We start from the raw sequence: 24,681 nt of genomic DNA on the forward strand, positions 1-24,681 counted from the left end.
CCCCCTTTCCTGGCCAATCGGGGCCGAGACTGGGGCCGGGGCGGGGCCTCGCTCCCTCAGAACCCCGGGCTGCGCTCACGGCTCCGGAAACGCGCCGCGGGGCTGTTAGCTCGGCCGGGCAGTGGCGGCTCCGTGGCGCTTCCTGCCACGCCAGGCCTGCCTGGGCCTCGCCAGCGCTGCTCCACCGAGGGCCGCGCGTCGGCCGCCGCCGGGCCTGGGTGAGTGTGCGGGCCGCGGGAGGATGTACGGAGGCGCTGGAGGGGCCGCAGGGCGGAGGTGATCGTGGGGGCGGCAGGAGGATGTGAGGGCCCGAGTGAGCGTGCAGGGCCGCGAGAGGATGTGCAGGAGGCGCAGGACCGTGTGCGGGGCTGGAGCGAGTGTGCGGGCCGCAGAAGAGTGCACGGTGCAGGGAGGGGGCGTCTCTGGGCTGTTGGAGAGCTGCTCGGCCTTGGGCGGGCCAGAGCTGGGAACGGGTCCCGGATGACGAGTACGAAGAGGCCCGAAGGCCTTCCCGAGGCGGGCAGGGGGCGGCGGTCCCGGGTGGGAATCGCTAAAGTGCGGAGGCCTGCTCTGCTCTTTGGGGGAAGCTAGGAGATGAGAACCGCTCAGGGGCGGAAAGAGAGGACCATCGCCCCTAACGCCTAGGAGCCCGATCTGGAGGGGGCGTTGTAGGGGTGGGGATTAAAGGACTTTTCCTTGGTCTAGGGGAGGGGCTGAGCCGCAGTCTGGGCGCTGGGAGGGTGGGCTAGGTGGGAACAATTCCCACTGGGGAGTCCCTCCTTTCCTTTTGAGTGGGTTGGGTGGGGGTTAAGCCTCAGCTTGGTGGGGAGGATGGGGGCAGGTAGGTAGCCTAGAGAGAGAACTGTGGGGACGGAGGGGAAAGGGGGCCGTGAGCTGAGCTCAAGGCCCTCTGTCTGAACCAGTCTTTTTCTCTCCCCTACTGGGGTCTGCCATCTCCCACTCCAGTGCCCCCGCCCCCTTAAACTCCTTTGCTGGCTCCTCCAGTCTATATTTGGGTGATTAATTACATGTCTTTTCCACAACCCCCACCCCACCACTCGCCTGCCGCCCAAAGTCCATGGTCCCTTTCAAACAACCCCCGCCCCCATTCCTGGCCCTCTTCCCAGAGGTCCCACCCTGCCACCCTGTTCCAATTGAAGCCCTCCAGCCAGCCTTGGCCTAGCTGGGCCCGCGGCCCCCCTCCAGTCTCCTTGGTCAATGAAACATTTCCTCTTCAACCTCAGCCCGACATTTTTCCTTTACAAGAGAATTTCAGATGGGATTGCGGGAACAGCACCTCCCCTAGGTACTAATGCTGCCTCAGCCCTTCCCCACCCCCACAGTCCCCCCACCCCACAACATTGGACCTTCAAGTAGAAGCCACTTGCACAGTGTCTGACCCAGTTCAGTATATCCCCCTAGTAACATTTTGGGGAGATGTACTGAACTGGGCCAGACACTGTGAGTTTTATATATAGAACCCTATTGAGTAGTGATTTTCAGCCTTCTGTCTGTGAGGGACCCCTTGGAAATCTACTAGAACGTGTGAATTCTCTTCTAACCATCAGCACAGACTCGGAGATAGTGGGCTCCCATTTCACAAGGCTCCTGGGCAGGAATCCTGTCAATGACAGAGATTCTGAGAGTTGGAGAATCTGGGAACCTCCAGATTCTAGACAGGCCCAGTGTTAAGGACGTGCAGTTCTGCATCATAATCTCCTGGGGTGCTTGTTGAAAAATGCAGATCCCTTGGTCTCTCCCAAACCTGCTACACTCCCACATGAGTTCTTAGTGAACTCCAAACCAACTTTCTCACCCGATGATCCAGCCCTTACCCAAACCTGCCTGGGCTCCTTGCAATTTGCATAGCATCCCACCCCACCCCCAATTTCGAATCTTTTGTATCCAGGCAGTGTTACCTAAAGACAGCTATACTTACAATTTATTTTGATTTTTAGTAAGATGCCATGAATATTCTTGGGGAAATGGGAACACAAAACTTTCCTCAATTAAGTACAACAAACACTACAAAATCCCCTTCTGGTCTACCTTCTGGCTTTTTATGGAAAGGAAATAAGATAGAAACCCAAACATAAAGAGACAGGTGCCCAGGCAAAGTGAGAGAGGAAACAGATGCCTTCCCACCCACACATACAGAAAAAGGCACACACAGACACAAATACCCCAAGAGAGACAGACTTTCCTGGTGAGACACCCTCTCTTTAGACCCTTCAGGATTCTGCTACTTAGAGTAGCAGCCTGTTTGCTGCTTTGGGACGGGACAGGGTGGGCCCACGTGGGGCCTTCACTTCCGCCTCCTGGCCTGTCAGGTGGAAAGAACATGAAGGCCAGGCCCAGCGTGGCCCTGGACTTGGCTCAAGGGTTGCATCCTGACCTGGCTAGGGTGGATCCAGATTGTGGCGGTGTATATTCAGTCGAACCCTGTATCTGGCCCAGTTCAGTACATCCCCCAAAATGTGGGGGCCAGGTTGCTGGGAGGTGCACATGGGTCTGCTTCTGTTCACCTGAATCATTGCAATCAAACAGGTGGGACCTTACCTGCCAGGCTGATCCCTTGGAGTAGTTCTGAGCCATGATGAGTCATCCATGTGTGTCTCTTTTGGGTAAGTCTCAGTGTTTATGCGTGGTGTCTGCTGGCCTTGACGCTGGGCATGCTATCAGAAGACCCTATAGGTGGGGTTACAACATGGTGAGGAGTATCGTTTTGGTTCCAGAAGCACTTATATTTTCATCTATGCCATTGTTGCTGAACTGTCTATGCCCAGAGACAGTTCTCTCAATCCAAGCAACACAACTCACAGGAGAAAAGATATTCAGGAAAGAGAATTTGGAATCTAATCTCCCTTTTGGATGGGAGAGGGAGCAGAAGCCATCCATCTGAATTGGATCTCTTGTGAGTGGAAACCTTTGAAGACACCCTTTGGGGTACATTTGCTCTGGCCTGGAACTGAACAGAACACAAGCCACCTGTTGTCTTCTGGGTAAACTCAAGCTTTAGGGCCTGAGGACATTCTGCTCCAGGTCTTTATTTAGATGCTTCAGAGAGTCCAGGTGTTTCTGGCACCCCTTGGAAGCTTCTGGAACCTTCCAGATGAGGCTTATTTGGGTGGCCTCGCTGCCTTTCCCCTGCCCAGGGAAGGACAGCGCACCTGTTAGAGAATGTTGCTTGGCTATTTGTGCAATAAAATCAGTTGAATGCTGGTCTTTAGGCTCAGAAGCTACCATTAGCCAGTAGCCAAACATTCAGCAGTGAGGCAGGAGTGTCTTTAATCCAAAGATAACCAGGAAACATCTCATTATTACTACATTTTTTGACATGGGTTGTTTTTTGTCTCTGTTGAGTTCAACTTTTCATTTCTGTTCTTCCACATCGAAGTGGAATGATTATTTTGAGTCTCTTAGTGTTTTCTGCTTCCATGCAGTAAATTTGATTTAAATAAGTTGGTTAAAATTTACATTGTGATCTAAAGCACGTGAGCAGGAAGATTTGTTCACTCACGTGAGCTCTTGTGTTTTAGAAAGCATAATTTTTCAAATTATCGGCAGTAGGTTGACATTGACATCATTATTTTCCATTTATTCTAGCAGATGTTTGTTAAACAGCTGCAGTGTAATGGTGCTTGCCTAGGTCCAGTGTGCAATTCACAGCTGACCTTGACAGGGCCTTTGCTTTCTGGGAGTTTATAGTCTTTAGACTATCTTCAGATCCCATTGAAAGAAGGAGAGTAATACCACTTACATTAAGGGTTGGAAATGTGTTTTCCCACAGTATTTCTTTGAGCGTTCATATTTCCCAGTTGTATGTAGGAGTGCACCTACGAGATTCAGGACATGCTTTTGTGCTGTGAGTGAAAGTGCCTTACTTCAAGGTCAGCATTACCCTGTGTGTCCATCAGGTGTGCATTACAATGATTTTCATGTTCTGTCTGGAATTCCTTCGACCTTGATTCCCCAAGATCCACTGTCAGAAGGCAGTGGACACCTGCGTTTGTCACTTTTGTCACAGTATCCAGCTTCTTTTCCTGATTATTTCCACCATTTTAAAATAGAACAGTTGTGCAACATAGATCCTAAATGATCCGATTATCTCTAGGATTGATGATAATTTTATTTTGATCTGCAATAGGGATTAATGTGTTATCTTTTTTTTAATGACCTTCCTTTGCTTCTCATGAAGCTCTTTTACCTGATATACTTGATTGATTAATTATGCAAAGTTTCGTTTCCTTTTGTGGAAGCAGGCCCCACTTCTTTCCTCCCATTTTTATGAGTACCTTTTAAATGATCTCCATGTCCAGGGGCTCTGTCACTGTGGGTGGTGATCACGCAGCCACTGAGAGCTAAAGTGCTCTCAGGCTGAGTCCCCTGGGTGAGCTGCTACAGGAAGGGGCACTCCTGTTGCTGCACAGGAAAGGATTATTAACAATTCATTTGGGAGTTATGGCTCCAGGATTTCAACAGTTAATCATGCCAATTAAGTAAAAACACTTCAGTAGGATTTGCCCTATTAAATGGAACACTTCAGGAGGATTCACTCGATTAAACGTGGGTGGCTGGGGAGGACTCTGTGTGTGTGTGTGTGTGTGTGTGTGTGTGTGTGTGTGTGTGTGTGTGTGTGTAAGAGACAGAGACAGAGAAAGAGAGAGAGGAATGACATGTCTCATTGTGCAGTGAGGGCATGTTAACAGGATGGTTTAAAGGCAGCACCCAAACACCCATATATACCATTAGGCCTAGATGACACTAAGCCTCACCCCCAGTCTGTCTTCTGGCTGTGGCGTGGTGTTATAGGTTGGATATTATTTCGCTCTTCTCTGGTGTGGTTCGAAAAGTCTCAAATCTTGGGAGATGGATATTAAGCAAGTTAACCTCCCAGAGCCCTGGTTTCCTTCTCTGTGAATGGAGGCGGTAATAACCACAGGATGTGATAAGTGAATTACAGGAAGGGAGATGCATGGCTCCAAACACGTGTAGTGCATGCTCCGGTATTGGAAGTGTGCTTCATTTAACATGCCACTCCCCACACACATTGATTCAGTCACCCCGCAATTTATCACGTGCCCACTCAGGGCCAGGAGCTGCTGCAGACACTGGGGACTCAGGAGTGACCAAGAATGAGAAAGCACCCCTGCGCTGTTGGAGCTCCATTTCTCCTGGGGACTGTCAGTTAGAAGCAAGCAATTTCATTGGATAGTTTTTAGTTAGCAAAAATGTTCCGAGTAGACTATGATGGACACTAGAGAGTGAAGGCATTCTAAGGAGGTGACATTAGAGTTGAAGCCTGATGTGGGCCAGGCGCAGTGGTTCACACCTATAGTCTCAGCATTTGGAGGTTGAGGTAGGAAGATGGCTTGAGTCCAGAAGTTCGAGACTGGTCTAGGCAGCATAGTGAGACTCCATCTCTACAATTTTTTTTTTTTTTTTTAATTTAAAAATTTAGCCAGGGGTGGTGGCACGCAGCTGTAGTCCCAGCTACTCAAGAGGCTGAGGCGGGAGGATCACTTGAGCTTGGGAGGTCAAGGCTGCAGTGAGCTGTGATGGCACCACTACATTCCAGCCTGGGTGACAGAGTGAGACCCTGTCTCAGAAAAATAAAAATAGAGTTGAAGCCCGAATTCTCAGAAGGAGCCATCCATGAGAAGCCCATGGTACTCTCAGCAGTTTCAGAGGCCTTGAAGGCCACAGTCTTGGCCTATCTAGGATTGAATGAAGGCCAGTGTGTCTGGGTGTCACTGCGATGTGTCAGGGCAAGATATGGGATTGGGGGGCTGGGGCAGAACCTTGTCAGAAGGCTAAGTTCTTAGGTCTCTGGCCTGAGGTCAGTGAGAAGAGGTCTCTAACAGGTCCTCTTTCTCAGAAGGTATATCCACAATATCCCCCTCTCCATTCCATTTGGCAGCCAAATGTCAATGTCAATTGGAAGTGAATTTTTTTTTAATGAATTGTGTAAGTAATTTATGACCAGTTCATTTTGTACTGGAAGCCAAAGTCAAATCAGACATTGAATGTATACCAGAGGAATCCAGCAGACCAGCAGGGCCCTGCCCAGGTGACAGTGGGACAGAGAGGGTGTGGCTGCTGAGCACCTGAGGATGAACATGAACTCACACTGGGGAAGCCCCTGTGCCAGACAGCCAGTTAAAGATGGGAATGGGGCTGCCTTGGATTCTGGGACTAGATGAGGCCTTCTGCCCGCACTTCTTAGGTGCTGATAGCTTGCAGGGAGGAGCCCAGGAAGTCACAACCCCATGGGCCTGTCTCTAGGCTTTCTGGTCATTGCCCTTCGTGGACCGCCCACAGATTCCTGCCAGCCCTTCTCCCCTGCACTTGCCCTGCTGTGTGGGGATCCCAGGAAATGCTGGGTTTTTTACCCAAGCGAAGGGCCACTCCCCATTGACTCCTTGGCCTCAGCCCTTGGCTTCTCACAGCTGAGCATCTTTCTTACTCAAAGTATTTTAAAACCAAAATATTTTACAATTGTTATGCTTTTCTGATACCAACAAAATTCAGCTTGGTTACTAAAAATTCTCACATTACAGAAAAAGAAAGCAGATCTTTCTAGACCTTGACTCTCCCCAACTCCAACCCCATGTGGTCACATACACATTAGAGATGTGCTTATTCTAGCTACAAGTCACTCTCACTTTTTTCCTTTTTTCTCCTAAAATGCAAATATATACTTAACCATCTCCTCCCCTTCCCTTACCCTCTTTGGGTTTTCAAGGGAGAGTAACTATCTATGCCTGTATCATCTATGAAAGATTCACATTTTTGTCATCTGCAGCATATCATCCTACGCTGGCACCTGTTGGTTTTATATTGAAATCCTCCAGCTTTCTTCCTGCTGAGTTCTAGGGCTCTTTGGTAGTGTCTCCAGAGCTCTTAGCCACATTTGTCATTCATTCTTTCCCCCACTTTTTTATGACATTGGGATTTTCTAGACTCTGTGTTGGTTCTAGTATCCTGTTTTCTATTTTCCATCCATTTACTTTTAACCTATCTGTGCCTTTATATTTAAAGTTTCTTGTAGACAGTATGTCTTTGTTTTTATTACAGCCTGACAATCTCTGCCTTTTGATCGGAGTATTTAGTCCATTTACACTTACCTTAACTATCCACGTGGTTGGGTTTAAGTTTGCCATCTTGCTATTTGTTTTTATTTGCCCCTTCCATTCTTTTTTCCCCTCTTTTTCTTTACCCTTCTTCTTTCAGATTATTTTTAGTATATATTTGATCTCTGCTGTTGGCTTATTAGCATGTATCAGAGTCTTGGAGGACTTGCCAGAACACACAATCGTATGTTTTACTTCTGATGTTATAAACCCCACACTACCTTTTTATTATTTTTGCTTTGAATGATTGAATGTCTTTTAAAACATTTAAAAGTGAGATTGGTAAAAGCATTGTATATTTCCCCACATATTTATATTCCTGGTGTTCTTCATGCCTTTGTGTAGATCCATCTTTCCACCTACTATCATTTTCTTTCAACCTGAAAGATTTCCTTTAATATTTCCTATAGTAGAGATCTGCCAGTGATGAATTCTCTCAGCTTTTGTCTGAAAACAAACTTTATTTTGCCTTCATTTTGGAAGGACATTTTCCTTGAATATAGAATTCTAAGTTGACAGGTTTGTTTTTCTTTTAGCACTTTAAAAATGTCATGCACTGGTTTTCTGACTTGCACATTCTCTGATAAGAAGTTAGTAATTACTCTGTTCCTCTCCACGCAGCAACATCATTTCTTTCCTCTGGCTATTTGAAGACTTTCTCTTTATCACTGGTTTTTCAGCAGTCTGATTATTATGGGTCTTTTAAAGTCTTGCTAGGGGTTCACTGACTTTCTTGGATGTGTGAGCTTATAGTTTTCATCAAATTTGGAAAACTGTCCTACCATTATTTCTTCAACTGTGTTTTTTATCCCTCACCCACTTTTCTTCACCTTCTCAGGTTCCAGTTATGTAGGTGTTAGACCATTTTCTCTTACCCCAGGTCATTGAGATGCTGTTTGTTTTTAAAAACTCTTTTTTCTCTCTGAGCTTCTTTTGAGATCATTTGTATTGCTATGTCATCAAGTTGTCTAATTTTTTTTTTATACTTTAAGTTCTAGGGTACATGTGCACAACGTGCAGGTTTGTTACATATGTATACATGTGCCATGTTGGTGTGTTGCACCCATTAACTCGTCATTTACATTAGGTATATCTCCTAATACTATCCCTCCCCCCTACCCCCACATCACGACAGGCCCCGGTGTGTGCTGTTCTCCTTCCTGTATCCAAATGTTCTCATTGTTCAATTCCCACCTATGAGTGAGAACATGCGGTGTTTGGTTTTTTGTCCTTGCGATAGTTTGCTGAGAATGATGGTTTCCAGCTTCATCCATGTCCCTACAAAGGACATGAACTCATCCTTTTTTACAGCTGCATAGTATTCCATGGTGTATATGTGCCACATTTTCTTAATCCAGTCTGTCATTGATGGACATTTGGGTTGGTTCCAAGTCTTTGCTGTTGTGAATAGTGCCGCAATAAACATACATATGCATGTGTCTTTATAGCAGCATGATTTATAATCCTTTGGGTATATCTCCAGTAATGGGATGGCTGGGTCAAATGGTATTTCTAGTTCTAGATCCTTGAGGAATCGCCACACTGTCTTCCACAATGATTGAACTAGTTTACAGTCCCACCAGCAGTGTAAAAGTGTTCCTATTTCTCCACATCCTCTCCAGCACCTGTTGTTTCCTGACTTTTTAATGATCGCCATTCTAACTGGTATGAGATAGTATCTCATTGTGATTTTGATTTGCATTTCTCTGATGGCCAGTGATGATGAGCATTTTTTCATGTGTCTGTTGGCTGCATAAATGTCTTCTTTTGAGAAGTGTCTGTTCATATCCTTCACCCACTTTTTGATGGGGTTGTTTGTTTTTTTCTTGTAAGTTTGTTTGAGTTCTTTGTAGATTCTGGATATTAGCCCTTTGTCAGATGAGTAGATTGCAAAAATTTTCTCCCATTCTGTAGGTTGCCTGTTCACTCTGATGGTAGTTTCTTTTTTTGTGTGCAGAAGCTCTTTAGTTTAATTAGATCCCATTTGTCACTTTTGTCTTTCGTTGCCATTGCTTTTGGTGTTTTAGACATGAAGTCCTTGCCCATGCCTGTGTCCTGAATGGTATTGCCTAGGTTTTCTTCTAAGGTTTTTATGTTTTTAGGTCTAACATTTAAGTCTGTAATCCATCTTGAATTAATTTTTGTATAAGATGTAAGGAAGGGATCCAGTTTCAGCTTTCTACATATGGCTAGCCAGTTTTCCCAGCACCATTTATTAAGTAGGGAATCCTTTCCCCATTTCTTGTTTTTGTCAGGTTTGTCAAAGATCAGATGTGTGGTATTATTTCTGAGGGCTCTGTTCTGTTGCATTGGTCTATATCTCTGTTTTGGTACCAGTACCATGCTGTTTTGGTTACTGTAGCCTTGTAGTATAGTTTGAAGTCAGGTAGCATGATGCCTCCAGCTTTGTTCTTTTGGCTTAGGATTGTCTTGGCCCTGCAGGTTCTTTTTTGGTTCCATATGAACTTTAAACTAGTTTTTTCCAATTCTGTGAAGAAAGTCATTGGTAGCTTGATGCGTATAGCATTGAATCTATAAATTACCTTGGGCAGTATGGCCATTTTCACGATACTGATTCTTCCTATCCATGAGCATGGAATGTTCTTCAATCTGTTTGTGTCCTCTTTTATTTCGTTGAGCAGTGGTTTGTAGTTCTCCTTGAAGAGGCCCTTCACATCCCTTGTAAGTTGGATTCCTAGGTGTTTTATTCTCTTTGAAGCAATTGTGAATGGGAGTTCACTCATAATTTGGCTCTCTGTTTGTCTGTTATTGGTGTATAAGAATGTTTGTGATATTTGCACATTGATTTTGTATCCTGAGACTTTGCTGAAGTTGCTTATCAGCTTAAGGAGACTTTGGGCTGAGACAGTGGGGTTTTCTAAATATACAATCATGTCATCTGCAAACAGGGACAATTTGACTTCCTCTTTTCCTAATTGAATACCCTTTATTTCTTTCTCCTGCCTAATTGCCCTGGCCAGAACTTCCAACACTATGTTGAATAGGAGTGGTGAGAGAGGGCATCCCTGTCTTGTGCCAGTTTTCAAAGGGAATGCTTCCAGTTTTTGCCCATTCAGTATGATATTGGCTGTGGGTTTGTCATAAATAGCTCTTGTTATTTTGAGATATGTCCCATCGATACCTAATTTATTGAGAGTTTTTAGCATGAAGGGCTGTTGAATTTTGTCAAAGGCCTTTTCTGCCTCTATTGAGATAATCATGTGGTTTTTGTCTTTGGTTCTATTTATATGCTGGATTACATTTATTGATTTGCATATGTTGAACCAACCTTGCATCCCAGGGATGAAGCCCACTTGATCATGGTGGATAAGCTTTTTGATGTGCTGCTGAATTTGGTTTCCCAGTATTTTATTGAGGATTTTTGCATCCATGTTTATCAGGGATATTGGTCTAAAATTCTCTTTTTTTGTTGTGTCTCTGCCAGGCTTTGGTATCAGGATGATGCTGGCCTTATAAAATGAGTTAGGGAGGATTCCCTCTTTTTCTTTTTCTTTTTTTTTTTTTTTTTTTTTTTGAGACGGAGTCTCGCTCAGTCGCCCAGGCTGGAGTGCAGCAGCGCGATCTTGGCTCACTGCAAGCTCCACCTCCCGGGTTCACGCCATTCTCCTGCCTCAGCTTCCCAAGTAGCTGGGACTACAGGTGCCTGCCACCACACCTGGCTAATTTTTTGCATTTTTAGTAGAGACAGGGTTTCACCATGTTAGCCAGGATGGTCTCGATCTCCTGACCTCGTGATCTGCCCGCCTTGGCCTCTCAAAGTGCTGGGATTACAGGCGTCAGCCACTGTGCCCGGCCGATTCCCTCTTTTTCTATTGATTGAAATAGTTTCAGAAGGAATGGTACCAGCTCCTCCTTGTACCTCTGGTAGAATTTGGCTGTGAATCCGTCTGGTCCTGGACTTTTTTGGTTAGTAGACTATTAATTTTTGCCTCAATTTCAGAGCCTGTTATTGGTCTGTTCAGGGATTCAGCTTCTTCCTGGTTTAGTCAGGAGGGTGCATGTGTCTAGGAATTTATCCATTTCTTCTAGATTTTCTAGTTTATTTGCGTAGAGGTGTTTATAGTATTCTCTGACGGTAGTTTATATTTCTGTGGGGTCGGTGGTGATATCCCATTTATCATTTTTTATTGAATCTATTTGATTCTTCTCTCTTTTCTTCTTTATTAGTCTTGCCATTGCTGAGGCTTGAGTAGGTAAACAAAGCGGCCTGGAATCTCGAACTGGGTGGAGCCCACCACAGCTCAAGAAGGCCTGCCTGCCTCTGTAGACTCTACCTCTGGGGGCAGGGCATAATCAAACAAAAGGCAGCAGAAACCTCTGCAGACTTAAATGTCCCTGTCTGACAGCTTTGAAGAGAGTAGTGGTTCTCCCAGCACGGAGGCTGAGATCTGAGAATGGACAGACTGCCTCCTCAAGTGGGTCCCTGACACCCAAGTAGCCTAACTGGGAGGCATCCCCCAGTAGGGGCAGACTGACACCCCACACAGCCAGATACCCCTCTGAGATGAAACTTCCAAAGGAACGATCAGGCAGCAGCATTTGCTGTTCAGCAATATTCACTGTTCTGCAGCCTCCACTGCTGATACCCAGGCAAACAGGGTCTGCAGTGGACCTCCAACAAACTCCAACAGACCCGCAGTGGAGGGTCCTGACTGTTAGAAGGAAAACTAACAAGCAGAAAGGACATCCACACCAAAACCCCATCTGTACGTCACCATCATCAAAGACCAAAGGTAGATAAAACCACAAAGATGGGGAAAAAACAGAGCAGAAAAGCTGAAAATTCTAAAAATCAGAGCACCTCTCCCCCTCCAAAGGATCGCAGTTCCTTGCCGGCAACGGAACAAAGCTGGACAGAGAATGACTTTGACAAGTTGAGAGAAGAAGGCTTCAGACGATCAAACTTCTCCGAGCTAAAGGAGGAAGTTCGAACCCATCACAAAGAAGCTAAAAACCTTGAAAAAAGATTAGACGAATGGCTAACTAGAATAACCAGTGTAGAGAAGTCCTTCAATTACCTGATGGAGCTGAAAACCATGGCACAAGAACTACGTGACGAATGCACAAGCTTCAGTAGCCGATTCAATCAACTGGAAGAAAGGGTATCAGTGATTGAAGATCAAATGAATGAAATGAAGTGAGAAGAGAAGTTTAGAGAAAAAGGAGTAAAAAGAAACAAACGAAGCCTCCAAGAAATATGGGACTATGTGAAAAGACCAAATCTACATCTGATTGGTGTACCTGAAAGTGATGGGGAGAATGGAACCAAGTTGGAAAACACTCTGCAAGATATTAACCAGGAGAACTTCCCCAACTTAGCAAGGCAGGCCAACATTCAAATTCAGGAAATACAGAGAATGCCACAAAGATACTCCTCGAGAAGAGCAACTCCAAGACATATAATTGTCAGATTCACCAAAGTTGAAATGAAGGAAAAAATGTTAAGGGCAGCCAGAGAGAAAGGTTGGGTTACCCACAAAGGGAAGCCCATCAGACTAACAGCAGATCTCTCAGCAGAAACTCTACAAGCCAGAAGAGAGTGGGGGCCAATATTCAACATTCTTAAAGAAAAGAAGTTTCAACCCAGAATTTCATATCAAGCCAAATTAACCTTCATAAGTTAAGGAGAAATAAAATCCTTTACAGACAAGCAAATGCTGAGAGATTTTGTCACCACCAGGCCTGCCCTACAAGAGCTCCTGAAGGAAGCACTAAACATGGAAAGGAACAACTGGTACCAGCCGCTGCAAAAACATGCCAAATTGTAAAGACCATCGATGCTAGGAAGAAACGGCATCAACTAACGAGCAAAATAACCAGCTAACATCATAATGACAGGCTCAGATTCACACATAACAATATTAACCTTAAATGTAAATGGGCTAAATGCTCCAATTAAAAGACACAGACCGGCAAATTGGATAAAGAGTCAAGACCCATCAGTGTGCTGTATTCAGGAGACCCATCTCACATGCAGAGACACATAGGCTCAAAATAAAGGGATGGAGGAAGATCTACCAAGCAAATGGAAAACAAAAAAAAGCAGGGGTTGTAATCCTAGTCTCTGATAAAACAGACTTTAAACTGACAAAGATCAAAAGAGACAAGGCCATTACATAATGGTAAGGGGATCAATTCAACAGGAAGAGCTAACTATCCTAAATATATATGCACCCAATACAGGAGCACCCAGATTCATAAAGCAAGTCCTTAGAGACTTACAAAGAGACTTAGACTCCCATACAATAATAATGGGAGACTTCAACACTCCACTGTCAACATTAGACAGATCAACGAGACAGAAAGTTAACAAGGATATCCAGGAATTGAACTCATCTCTGCAGCAAGCAGACCTAATAGACATCTATAGAACTCTCCACCCCAAATCAACAGAATATACATTCTTCTCAGCACCACATCGCACTTATTCCAAAATTGACCACATAATTGGAAGTAAAGCACTCCTCAGCAAATGTACAAGAACAGAAATTATAACAAACTGTCTCTCAGACCACAGTGCAGTCAAACTAGAACTCAGGATTAAGAAACTCACTCAAAACCACTCAACTACATGGAAACTGAACAACCTGCTCCTGAATGACTACTGGGTACATAACGAAATGAAGGCAGAAATAAAGATGTTCTTTGAAACCAAGGAGAACAAAGACACAACATACTAGAATCTCTGGGACACATTTAAAGCAGTGTGTAGAGGGAAATTTATAGTACTAAATGCCCACAAGAGAAAGCAGGAAAGATCTAAAATTGACACCCTAACATCACAGTTAAAAGAACTAGAGAAGCAAGAGCAAACTCATTCAAAAGCTAGCAGAAGGCAAGAAATAACTAAGATCAGGGCAGAACTGAAGGAGATAGAGACACAAAAAACCCTTCAAAAAATCAATGAATCCAGGAGCTGGTTTTTTGAAAAGATCAAGTTCTCTAATTTTTTTGTGTGATATCTAGTCTGCTGTTAATCACATCCAGTAAAATTTTCACTTTAAATATTATAGTTCTCACCTCCAGAAGTTCTATTTGGTTCTTTTTATATCTTCTATTTCTCTCACTGTATTCCTGTTTTTCTTTTAATGCTTGTACATCATTAAACTGGCTGTTATCCTTGTCTGTGAGTCGTCACTGGTCATTTCTGTGTGTTTCTATAAACTGATTATTCTCCTTGCCCTGGCCACATTTCTGTGCTTTTTGGCATTTCAGTAACTTCTGATTGGATGTTGGGTATTATAAAGATTATATTGTTGAGTGTCTGGATTTGGGGTGGTAGTTATTTGTGGATCAGTTTGATCCCTTTGAGGCCTATTTTTAAGCTTTCTTTGAGACAGGTCTTGTGTAGCTTTGGCTCTAGGAATACATCAGCCCTACTACTAAGGCCTCTGGATTCTCTACTGTGTGTCCCAGGTGATCACAGAGGACTCTATACTGGTTGGTCAGACCTTGAATATCTCTCTACCTTTGTGTGTCCTGAGAATTGTTCAGCTTACAGCTTCCTGGTCACCCTTTTCCTGGGCTTTTGGAGTTTCACTCTATGCATGCATGGCCTAGTAGTCAGGAAAGACTCAAAGGGAAGCTTATACATATTTTTTGAAGCTCTTTTTACTGCATAACTAACTCCTTTCTGGAACTCTGCTCTGCAACTTCCAGCTGCCTCAGCTGCTCTGAATGCTGGCCTGTGTCTCCTCAACTTGGCAAAGCCACTAAGCTCTCTTTGGTTCTCGCCCACCCCAACACAGTCTCAATCTGGAAATTGCCTCCAGGCAGAGAGCTGAGGCAATGATAGGGCTCCCCTTATCTGTTTCTTTTCTCTTGGGGATCGTGATTCTGTACTTCCTGCTGTCTAGTGTCTGAAAACTTGTTTCACATATATTTTCTCCATTGTTTTCTACTTATTTATGGCAGGATGTGAAATCTGTTCCTTGTTACTCCATCGCAGCCAAACGTGGAAGTTTCTGTCCATTCTTTTTAATGTAACATCTTTAATTTTATATAAGAGTCTTTCTGGAGTAGCTAGATTTTGTGGGCCTTGAGCCAGTGTAAAAAGCCTTCCTTTTCACTGAATTATGAATTGAATTGAACTGTCATCACAACAGGAACTGTGTAGCTGTTTCTTTGAACTCTGTTGTGGGAGGCCTGTGATGCATGGATATCGGTGGTAGGATCTTTCACATAATTTGCAATTAGGAAGAAGAAGAAAATTTGTAGAAATCATTCAGCTCTTTTGTTTAACAATTTAGTGTTTGAAGATCTTTTCTTTGAGGCTTATTTTTCCAGCTGTTTTGTTCCACTTCTCATTTGGTTGAATGCATTAGAGAACTGCTGTCATGTGTACCTGTCTTGCTGTCACCAGCCTCCTTGTGTCAGTGGGCTGTGGCTTCTAAGGGCCTCACTGCTGGTCTAGAAGCCCCCATTCCTGCTGTCTTCCCTCCGGCATCCTGATCCGGTTTTTTTGTTGCCTCTACAAAGTTGGAAAGGGTCTCTCATGTCCTGGTTATTTCTTCTGATGATCTTGGTGTGCCTTCTTCCTGTGCAGCGTCAGCATGGACTTCTAGGCTTGCCAGTCTTCCTGCTCTTGGATCTCTGTCTAGGTCTGTCTTCACCTGGCTGTGCCTGGGCTGGCATCTGCTGGTCTTGTCTTGGCTCCCTCTGGCCTGCCTCTGTTCATTCTTTGCCAGGCCCTGTTCAAGGTGTGTTTTCTCACGCATCTCCATGCCCTGGCTCGTCATTCAGCCAACATGTGAGAGAAGACTCAACAAGATCAGAAACCAAGGAAGAGGAAATCACCAGTCTCTTCCCAGGGGATCCAGGGACAGGGCTGTCATCACTCATGGCCTTTTTCACTTTCTTTAGTTCCACCTAATCCCCAAGGTCTTACTCTCCCCAGGATGGAGCAGCAAGAAACCAGGTCCTGGCAGTCCCTCTTGAGATGCTGGAAGCTGAGGTGAGCTGTGCTTCCCTCTGCCTTGCTTGGGATTCTCTCACCGCTCCCTGAATCTGGCCTCAGCCTCTGTCTCTTGCCCCAGCATGACATACGGCAGAGTATGAACCCCAACTGCTGCCTTCCTGCCCTCCCACTGCTTCTCTTCTGGAGGCTGCCAAGGATTGGATATCCACTGGGCTTGGAGTCCCAATCATCCAGATGGGGAAGCTGAGTTTCCATCCAGGAAAGTGATTGAACGGAGGTCCCTTGGAAAGACGAGACGCCAGGGCCATGGCCCAGGGATCCTAGCGCTTGATCAGGTTCTCTTTTCAGGACTTCTTGGAGCTGTGGTTAGGCCTCCATGTTAGCAACAGACACCCACTCCAGACCCTCGCCTCTTGTCCCTGGCATTACTGGCGCTGCCCCTGCCTCATTCTAAAATAGATGGAAAGACTGATTAGCCCTGGAAATTCTTTCAGGATTTGGTGACATTTGACGATGTGGCATGGTACCTCACCACAAGGGAGTGGTTTAAGCTGGACCCTGAACAGAGGGTGCTGGCATATTATGGGAATGTGACCTATGTGGGTAAGGATGTTCTAGCCCTTCCTCAAATTCACCACCTGCTTGGAGTGGGGCAAGGGGCACATGGCTACCCCCACAGAAGCTCACCTTCTCCCTGTATTGTGGGGAAACACAATGGGTCTGCCACACCTGATATGTCACAGTAGTATGAGTTCCCCCAACTCCTCTTGGCATGGAAAGAACCCCTCTCAGTCTTTTATTGGGAAAGAAATTAGAACACTGCCACTGTAATGTAGAATACTCTTTTCATTTTAATGCACAAATTATGCAAATTGCATGACCATTTGGTTTGAGTTTATTTGTGAGAGAATGGTTGATGTGATCAAGATCTTGTTCACCCATTAGGGGTCTGCATGTGTGCAGTGGGGAGGAGGTTTTAGGAGGAGAGACTGTTGGGAGTCAGATTTGGGAGCTGTGGAAGTCCACATGTCTGGGAAGAGCATGAAGTTAAATGTGTGAGCACTGAGGGGGTGGACAGGGAGAAGGCAGGGTGAGGATTACCTCCTCAGGGTGGCCACTTGATCCTCCACAGAGCCTCCCCCAGGTGGGCCCAGATCCTGCCTTCCTCAAGCTCCTGGAAGGAGCCTGACCTTGGGAAACACCTTTGAACTGAATGAATGACTTGCCTAAGGTTACGGCCAGCCTGGTCTTTGAAGGTGGAAGGGGGTTCCCCTTCAAAGGCCTTGCCTATGTTCCTCCATTATTCTCATGTCATCTTTGGCTGTCGCCGTAACCAATCTCCTTTCCCATGAGCAGGCGTTCCTGTTTTGAATCCTGCCTTGGTCCCTCACCTGGCACAAGGACAAGTGCTGTTGGTATCAGACCCATCGCCGAACACTGATCCAGCTAAGTACTCTGGTGAGTGAAAAAGAAATGTGAGGAAACTGGGGGAGGCCCAACCGAGCTGGGGTTTGGGTTAGGGTTGGAGGGCCCAGCCGAGCTGTTAGGCTTGAGGTTAAGGTTGGGGGTCCCAGCTGAGCTCTTGGGGTTGAGATTAAGGTTCAGAGGATCAGCTGGCGTCTCAGGGGTTTTGGGTTAGGGTTGGGGGTCCCAGCTGAGCTCTTGGGGTTGAGGTTAGGGTTTGGGGACTCTGCTGAGCTCTTGGGCTTGAGGTTAGGGTTGAAACAGATGAGCTCTCAGGGGTTTGGGTTAGGGCTGGGGAGCCCAGATGAGCTCTTGGGGTTGAAGTTAGGGTTGAGAAGATCAGCTGTCCTCTTGGAGGTTTTGAATTAGAGTTGAGGAGTTCCAACTGAGCTCTTGGGGTTCGGGTTAGGGTTGAGGGGCCCAGCTGAGCTCTTGGAGTTGAGGTTAGGATTAGGGGGGCCAGCTGAGCTCTTGGAGTTGAAGTTAGGGTTGGGGGTCCCAGCCGAGCTTTTGGGGTGCTAGTTAGGGTTTGGGGCCCCAGCTGAGCTCTTGACAGTGAGGTTAGGTTGAGGATCAGCAGGGCCCTTTGGAGATTCAGGTTATGTTTGGGGATCCCAGCTGAACTCTTGGGGTTGAGGTTAGGGTTGGGGGCCCAGCTGAGCTCTTGGGGTATAGGTTCGGTTTGAGAGGATTAACTGGGCTCTTGGGGTGCTTGGGTTAGGGTTAGGGGGCCCAGCTGAGCCTCTGGGGACATGTGTGGCTGCTCTCCAGTCACAGAAGGGGTGACCTCCTCAGCACCACTGTGGTAGAGAGTGTCCAGAATGGAATGAGGCCCCTCAGCCCCTGGCTTCTGCAGTCCTTGCTTCTGGTGGCTTCCGGGCCCAGGCCCCATGCTCAGTGGCTGTCTCAGAAAGAAAAAGATTCTTGACAAAGGAGAGGCCCTCCCCTCAGTCCTCCTCTGCAGACTACACTGCCTTGTGTTTATCGTTTCAGAAAGCACCTCTGCCACCCGACACCAGACGATGGGGGAAGACGCCCAGCCACAGGAGATGGCGTCCACAAGCTCCCCAAGGGCCAGTGGCCCCAGTCCTGAATTCAGACAGCATGGGGACTCTGACAGGAAGAGAGGGAGCCCACAGAATCTGCCCATAGAACATCATTTTGCTTGTAAAGAGTGTGGGGACACCTTTCGGCTTAAAGTCCTGCTTGTCCAGCACCAGAGAGTCCACAGTGAGGAGAAGGGCTGGGAATGTGGCGATTGCGGGAAGGTCTTTAGGGGGGTGGCGGAGTTTAATGAGCACAGGAAAAGCCACGTAGCTGGGGAACCCCGGCCCGGCCCCAGTAGGGCCCTGGAGAATGCCGCGGAGAACAGGGAGCAGATGGAGAGGGAGGGAAAGCCCTTCGAGTGCGAGGAGTGCGGAAAACGGTTTAAGAAGAATGCAGGCCTCAGTCAGCATCTGAGGGTCCACAGCAGAGAGAAGCCCTTTGATTGCGAGGAGTGCGGGCGGTCCTTCAAAGTCAACACCCACCTCTTCCGACATCAGAAACTTCACACTTCGGAAAAGCCTTTCGCCTGCAAGGCATGCAGCAGGGATTTCCTGGATCGCCAGGAGCTTCTCAAGCACCAGCGCATGCACACTGGCCACCTGCCCTTCGACTGTGACGACTGCGGCAAGTCCTTCCGAGGGGTCAACGGGCTGGCTGAGCACCAGCGCATCCACAGTGGGGCCAAGCCATACGGGTGTCCCCACTGCGGCAAGCTCTTCCGAAGGAGCTCGGAGCTCACCAAGCACCGGCGGATCCACACGGGTGAGAAGCCCTACGCCTGCGGCCAGTGCGGCAAGGCCTTCCGCCAGAGTTCCAGCCTCCTGGAGCACGCACGCATCCACAGTGGCGAGCGGCCCTACGCGTGTGGCGAGTGCGGCAAGGCCTTCCGCGGTCCCTCCGACCTCATCAAGCACCGGCGCATCCACAGCGGACTGAAACCCTATGAGTGCGACAAGTGCGGCAAGGCCTTCCGCCGGAGCTCCGGCCTCAGTCGCCACCGGCGGATACACAGCGGGGCGCGGCGCTGTGAATGCAGCCAGTGTGGCCGTGTCTTCAAGAGGCGCTCGGCGCTACAGAAGCATCAGCCGACCCACCACGAGTAGAAATGCCCCGCGGTCCCGCGGGACAGGGACGGAATCCCCAGAGAGGATGGCAGAGTCAAAGGAGATGAACAGTTTTGTAGCGCTTATATATTTTGTCTTCCAAAAGGTTGAGACCGATTTATACTGCCACCAGCAATTTATAAGTGTTACGTTATGCCCATCGAGAGTAGCTTGTACCATTTAACTTGGTTTGCCTGGTTTAACTGGTAGGAGGCACCATCAAGGTATTTCAGTACACATGCCTTGAATCCAAGAATGAGAGAGGACAAATCTGGATGTGGGGTAGGGAGGGGCTTAGAGGTCATCAACTCCAAGCTCGCCCCACCCCAGAGAAATACACAGAGCTATTCCACGGTGGCGTCCTTATAATACGATCCCAGCTTTCCTGAAGAGAACATTGCCCTCATGTTTTTTGGCCTACTTGAATTTATAAATTTTTAGGGGTGTAAATAGAACACTCAAATGTCTTAAAATATTTAATTTATTAATTTAGTTATACATACATACTGTAAATCACATATTATATAAAATAATATATTAATTTAGAAAATGCCCCATTTTTGCCATCCTCCCTTTCACGAAATCATTTTACTCTGACTCCTCACGGTCTTCACCAACATGGGAGCCCTGTTTGAGTCATCAGACAGTTTCAAGACACACCCAGTCACTTCCATCCGAGCTCTGCACCGTAGCTCAGTGACAGTCCCTTCATGAGGCTCTCATGAGAAATTTTCTCCCAAGCCACAAGACCATATTTGCAGAACATAAGGACTATTTCTCTTGTCATTTTTTAATCTGTCCTGTGACTCTACAATATAGCCACTTAAGGTGGTACTTTTTCAAACAACCTTTAAACGTCTTTTCTTTTAAAGCACCCAAAATGTCATTGTGAGGCCAAACGCCTAGTAACAGTTATTGAATCTGGGTTAAATGTCTGTATCTTTTTTTCTTAAACCATTTCAATTTGGTGTCCCCTATACATATCCAAAACTAGCATCGATTAGGATTGTTTTGAACTAATGGGTCTTGTCCTCAAGCAGCACTAGTTTGTTCAAAACAAAATAGTTGAGAGCATGCCCCTAAGAAGAGATACATCTCAAGGACTCGAGTGCAGGGTGACGCCTCCTTTTGGAAACAAGAGCCTCTCCTGGTATCAGGCCTCGATGGTACTTCTCCAGCCTTCCGTTTCCAGCTCTATAAAACGGGGGTGATCACAGCACCTACCTCCGAAGGTTATCATGAGGACTGCCATCGTGCCTGCAGAGTGCCAGGACCACCAGCCTGGCATGGAGGTCCACACTCAGTGAAGGCCATCTGCTGTCATTGTCATTGTCATTGTCATAGTTATTGCCATTATTCTGTGACTTGTCAGTACCAGAACTGGGGATAGACCCCGGGCCTCCTGACCACCAGTCTCATCTTTCTCTTATGCAATGACTTAAATGCTGTTTCTGATGCATGCAAATTGTCTGTTCATCTCCTTTGACTAGTTTTCAAGTTACCTTCCAATATATTGACTTTACGTAGCAGTTCTTTCTATATTGATGGTGATGTTCTCTTTTCCAGTTTTATTGCTTTGCTCTTTGTGGCAGTTTTATTACATTTCTGTTGTGAAAGCTTTTAATTTTTACATATCCAAGCATTCATTTCTTGTCCACTCTGTCATAACTTTCATTGCTTCTGTAGCTAGATATGATGACATTTTCTCTAGAATTTTAATTACAAACAAAAAGCTGCAACCCCTGCCCATCGGAAGGTGAGTACACCAGGTGGGCAGGCTCTTTCCTCATCCGAGATGCAAACTCCGTGTCTATCTGTGGGCACCACTTGACGATCCAACCTGGCCACTGCAGCACACTGGAGATGCTCCCGTCATAGGTTAGCCAGAACTCTGTGACTGTTCATCAATATAGACCCTGCCAGCAGCAGCAGGGCTTGGCCTCACCTAGATCAATGGGGTGGTCCAAACTTGATCTGGGAGCAAGCAGCCCAGCCATCCTTTGAGCTCCTGGGAGCTTTGGCAGTGCTCGGAGTGGATTCAGTGACTGAGCAGCAGATTCACCCACGAGACATCTCCTTGGACACAAGAAGACTCGCCTGGACCACATCCTCCTTTCAGCCAGTGACTCTAGAACTAGAAAGAGATTGGTTCATATGCTTCTGCTTTGGGCAGCTAGGGGAAAATTCACCCATGTGTTCTGGCATCACTTCCTGCAGCCGCACCTAAGCGAGGGCAACAGAGCAGAGGCTTGGAGAGGAACCCTGCCCCTCCGATGGCTTGCGTGTTATGCTGATAGAGGCTGGCAGCACTGCCCTGGGCTATGACTTGCAACAGCCATGACCAGGAGGAGCACTAAAGCAAAGGTTTGGAGGGCAGTAGAACCCTTCTGACAGCCTGTATGGCATACAAGTAGAAGCTGGTCCTCCTGGGTATGAGCTGCCATTTCTAGCAGGCTCCCCCAAGAGGAACAGCAGCAAGGTCTGGCGAGGAACCTGCCCCTCCAGTGGTCCACAGAAGCCACAGATAGAAGCCAGCCCCACCAGGGCTGTACTGTGACTTCCCAGCAGTTGTGGCTGGGGACAGGGACACTAGGAGGGTCTGGCAAGAAAGTGTGCCCTTGTGGGCCCACCAAGGCTGAGGCAGAGCTTCCTAGCAGACACAACTTGGAAGGACTTCTCAGGCCCCCATCCTGGGAAGCAAGGTCCTACAATGACCCCTGTGACCTTGGCCAGAACGTCCTCTCAAATGGACCCAGGCCACCACAGTGGCATTATGCGACATCTCCACACTGACCCTAGGCTGGAGAGGAGCCAAAAGCACTTGTTACATAGTGATTCCTCTTGCCCTGTGGGCCTCAGTTCTTGGAGTAGTTGTGAATCTGTGTCTGAAATCACTACTTTCTTCTCGGATCCGTTTTCTCTTTTCGAGTTGTTAGGATATGTTTTGTACAGATGTCATTTGATAAAGAAGGTTGACCTCTACCAGGGCAAGTCTGGCACCTTTACCTAGAAGTACTCTGCCATGTCTTGCCCATTCGTTCATCATTTGTTGGGTTTCATGAGGGATCCCATTGAAGTAGATCCCTTTTATGAAGGGATCCCATTGAATGCAGCATTAACTCAGAACATAGCATAAAGTTGTCACTGCTCCCAACTGGGACGTGGCGTCTTGGCATCCCTTCCTGTCCTCCTTGACTCTTTCCCATCTTCGGTTCAATAATTTTCTCTCAAACAAATGCTCTTTTAGAGTTAACACTAAAGATCTGGTCTTTGCTGTCAAGGTTGATGGAACAGCTGTTCGTAGTGTTTGCGGTAAAACCGGTGTTCTCTTTCAGCGCAGTCTGTGGCTTTAACGTGTGTCCTTTAATTTCGCCGAGTTCATTTCTCGCCTCTGGTAACTTGGGGTGGATTTCCTTGGGCTCTCTAGGTGTACTGCTATGTCAGATGCAAAATATCACCCAGCTTCCTGTCACATATCCTTGTCTGTGCATTCATGCATCTACCTCATTCCAGTTTTCTTTCTAACCTCATGTATTCCTATTGCGAGGGAATGTGTTCTTTTCCTGATCCTTTTGTAGTTCATACACGTGACAATTGGGTTTTCATGCACGTGTGTGAGATGTGCCTCCTTCAAACCTTGTTACTATGTTGGCACAGTACCCACCTGACATGGTAAAAGAAAAAAAAAGAAAGAAATATGTTCTTTTCCTACCATTTGAAAAAAGAAATCCTCCATTACTTTTATTAGAGTTTTGAATACTTGTGAAAAGTTTCAAAAGAAACTAATTGTTTACCATTTCTACTGCTTATTACAATGAGCTGTGTCCGTTAGCTGTGTCACCCCACTCTTGCATTTCCAGAATGGTCCCCACCCGATTGCAGCAGGCATCTTTCTCCAGTGGTGTTGCATTCCATGTGCTTGATTTTGTGCTAGAACTGGCACAGCGCCTGCCCTACCTACAGCCCTGGGTTGTGGCCCTGTTGCATACCATGTGATTTGCCACCCCCCTTGTAGGCCACATTAATTCAGCCAGAACCGAACACCTGACCCAAGGGCAGCAAGCAGTCTTCAGAGCATAGAGCTGGCAGAACACGATGGACCATGGACAACACCAGGCCTTCCAGATCTGCAATGCAGACAAGGAAACAGAAGCTTCTAGGCATCAGAAGGTGTGGGGGCAGCACAGCACTCAGAGGAGTGAGGAGTGTGGCACCTGCTGGGAGGAAGGCCTGGCCATGGGATGTTCTTGGATTTCTGGCAGCAGCCGTCATTGGTCCACATGTGTCCCCACTACAGACTCCTTGACTTGAGCCAGCTTGAGTGGGTCTCTACTGTTTTCTATTGCATTTTGCCACTTGACTGCTTCCCGGCCAAGTCGCACCTGACTGCGTGAACACCTGTTTAAATGTGTGTTCTCTGTTCTCTAAGATGGGTGAAAGTTGATGCCTTCTAGTCTCAGTGAATTTAACCTGTGATTTTATGTCTAGGTATTGTTCCTTTACTGAACCCACCACGTGCAGGCCATAAAATGAGTGAAGTCACAGCGCACCCTGTTCTCTTATTTTTGAAGTGTTTCACAATTTCCAGCATGTCCATCAGATGGGGGGATTGCTAACTTCTCTCTTACTAATGTGCTTGCATTCTGTGGTTCTCATTGCATCACTTTGGGTGTTTACTTTGCAAAGCAGAAACTGTCTCTTTAAACTTGGCCCTCAGTGTCATTTGCGTATCTCTGTATTTTTCTGTTGGGTTGTTGGCACTCTTTTCTCATTCCCCCCATCTCATTACCTTGTCTGTTTTCTGGCACTCACTATAATCAGCCTTGCACTAGAGCTGTTTGTGGACTTGGCTTCACCCCCTCCTCCTCAGCCCTCCCCCACCCATTTAATTGTGAGCTCTTAGAAGACAGGGGTGGCCTTTCGTGTCTGATCCCCTACCAAATCTAGCACAGTGCCTTGCATCAAGTAGATTTCAATAAATATATGTTAAATGGCA

At 46.7% G+C, this 24,681-nt stretch overlaps 1 protein-coding gene and 1 non-coding gene across 3 annotated transcripts; both read left to right on the forward strand.

The window, feature by feature from the left end:
* The first annotated feature begins 85 nt into the window (after positions 1–85).
* ZNF275 (zinc finger protein 275) lies at positions 86–24,681 on the forward strand. Of its 2 annotated transcripts, XM_030934356.1 has the most exons (5): positions 103–218; positions 2,548–2,624; positions 16,051–16,107; positions 17,428–17,529; positions 18,529–24,681. In XM_030934356.1, the coding sequence occupies exon 5, from the start codon at positions 18,558–18,560 to the stop codon at positions 19,683–19,685; it is 1,128 nt and encodes a 375-aa protein (XP_030790216.1). In that variant the 5' UTR covers positions 103–218; positions 2,548–2,624; positions 16,051–16,107; positions 17,428–17,529; positions 18,529–18,557; the 3' UTR covers positions 19,686–24,681. The 2 variants fall into 2 exon arrangements, with proteins under 2 accessions (XP_030790215.1, XP_030790216.1); XM_030934355.1 differs by lacking the exon at positions 16,051–16,107 and having other exon boundaries at positions 86–218.
* On the forward strand, positions 23,252–23,355 carry LOC115898918. The gene has a single exon (XR_004058568.1). It is a non-coding gene; the product is annotated as a small nucleolar RNA U13 (small nucleolar RNA).

The sequence above is a fragment of the Rhinopithecus roxellana genome, chromosome 7, assembly GCF_007565055.1.
Source record: "Rhinopithecus roxellana isolate Shanxi Qingling chromosome 7, ASM756505v1, whole genome shotgun sequence".
Classification (NCBI taxonomy): Eukaryota; Metazoa; Chordata; class Mammalia; order Primates; family Cercopithecidae; genus Rhinopithecus; species Rhinopithecus roxellana.